At 32.4% G+C, this 812-nt stretch overlaps 1 protein-coding gene across 1 annotated transcript in view; it reads right to left on the bottom strand.

Annotated features, from left to right (window-relative positions):
• KIAA1468 (KIAA1468 ortholog) overlaps nt 1-812 on the bottom strand; it is a 145,025-nt gene that overhangs the window by 97,704 nt on the left and 46,509 nt on the right. The window contains exon 8 of the mRNA XM_008581669.1: nt 167-460. Coding sequence (XP_008579891.1) covers nt 167-460 — 294 coding nt within the window. The remainder of the gene's footprint in view (nt 1-166; nt 461-812) is intronic.

Raw genomic sequence — 812 nt, 5'->3', positions numbered from 1 at the left:
ATGTTTTTTGTGATACGTACTTTGCTATGTGCCAAGGTCATACCAAATGTAAAAATTCATTCATATGATCTGAAAAAACAGTTCAAATAAGAATTGAAGCTCCTCCAGTTTGACAATGTACTAAATAGCTGAAAGATGTAATTCAAAATATAGGATGCATACTAACCTATTGGGTTTATCAAAATGAACAATATTTTTACTTGATGGTGAAGAAGATGGCATTCCTTCTATTTTTCTTCTGGGGAAAGAATTTGGGGAATTCTCTTTAGGAACAGTAGAATCAACTTCATCTGACACTGAAAGATGGATATCCTTGTTTTTTCCTGTGTCTGAGCTATTTAGAACTGAACTCTGTATACTGTCTTCAGAGTCTTTTTGGGAAGACTGATCCAGAGAAGGCTGAACAGAGTCACAAACTGCTGGGATTGCAAAGTGTTCATTTTTGAGGAAGTCCATTTCACTGTAAAAAGAAAATTACCAGAGAACTGTATTTTTGAAAACTTTGGTCAAGAGTGTAAACCTCATGAAGTGTCTAGTGCTTTAAAAGTGTAATATATTAATAACAGTTTGGCGAGTTATAAACCATAATTTACTGCTCAACGTTCACTGATAATTCATATTCCTAAAAGTGTAGTTATAAACTCAACAATAAAGTACAAAAATGGCCTTATAAACCCTGCTTTTGAATAGCACTTTATTTTCTTCATTTGCAAAATGGGGATAATTCCATTTAACCCACAGGACTATTATAAGAATTAAATGAAATGATAAATGGGAAATATGTGATACTAATGTGAAGAACTTATTTTACT

Source organism: Galeopterus variegatus, unplaced genomic scaffold, assembly GCF_000696425.1.
Source record: "Galeopterus variegatus unplaced genomic scaffold, G_variegatus-3.0.2 Scaffold2430, whole genome shotgun sequence".
Classification (NCBI taxonomy): domain Eukaryota; kingdom Metazoa; phylum Chordata; class Mammalia; order Dermoptera; family Cynocephalidae; genus Galeopterus; species Galeopterus variegatus.
Note: the sequence above shows the minus strand (reverse complement) of the source record. Positions and strands in the feature narration are given on the sequence as shown.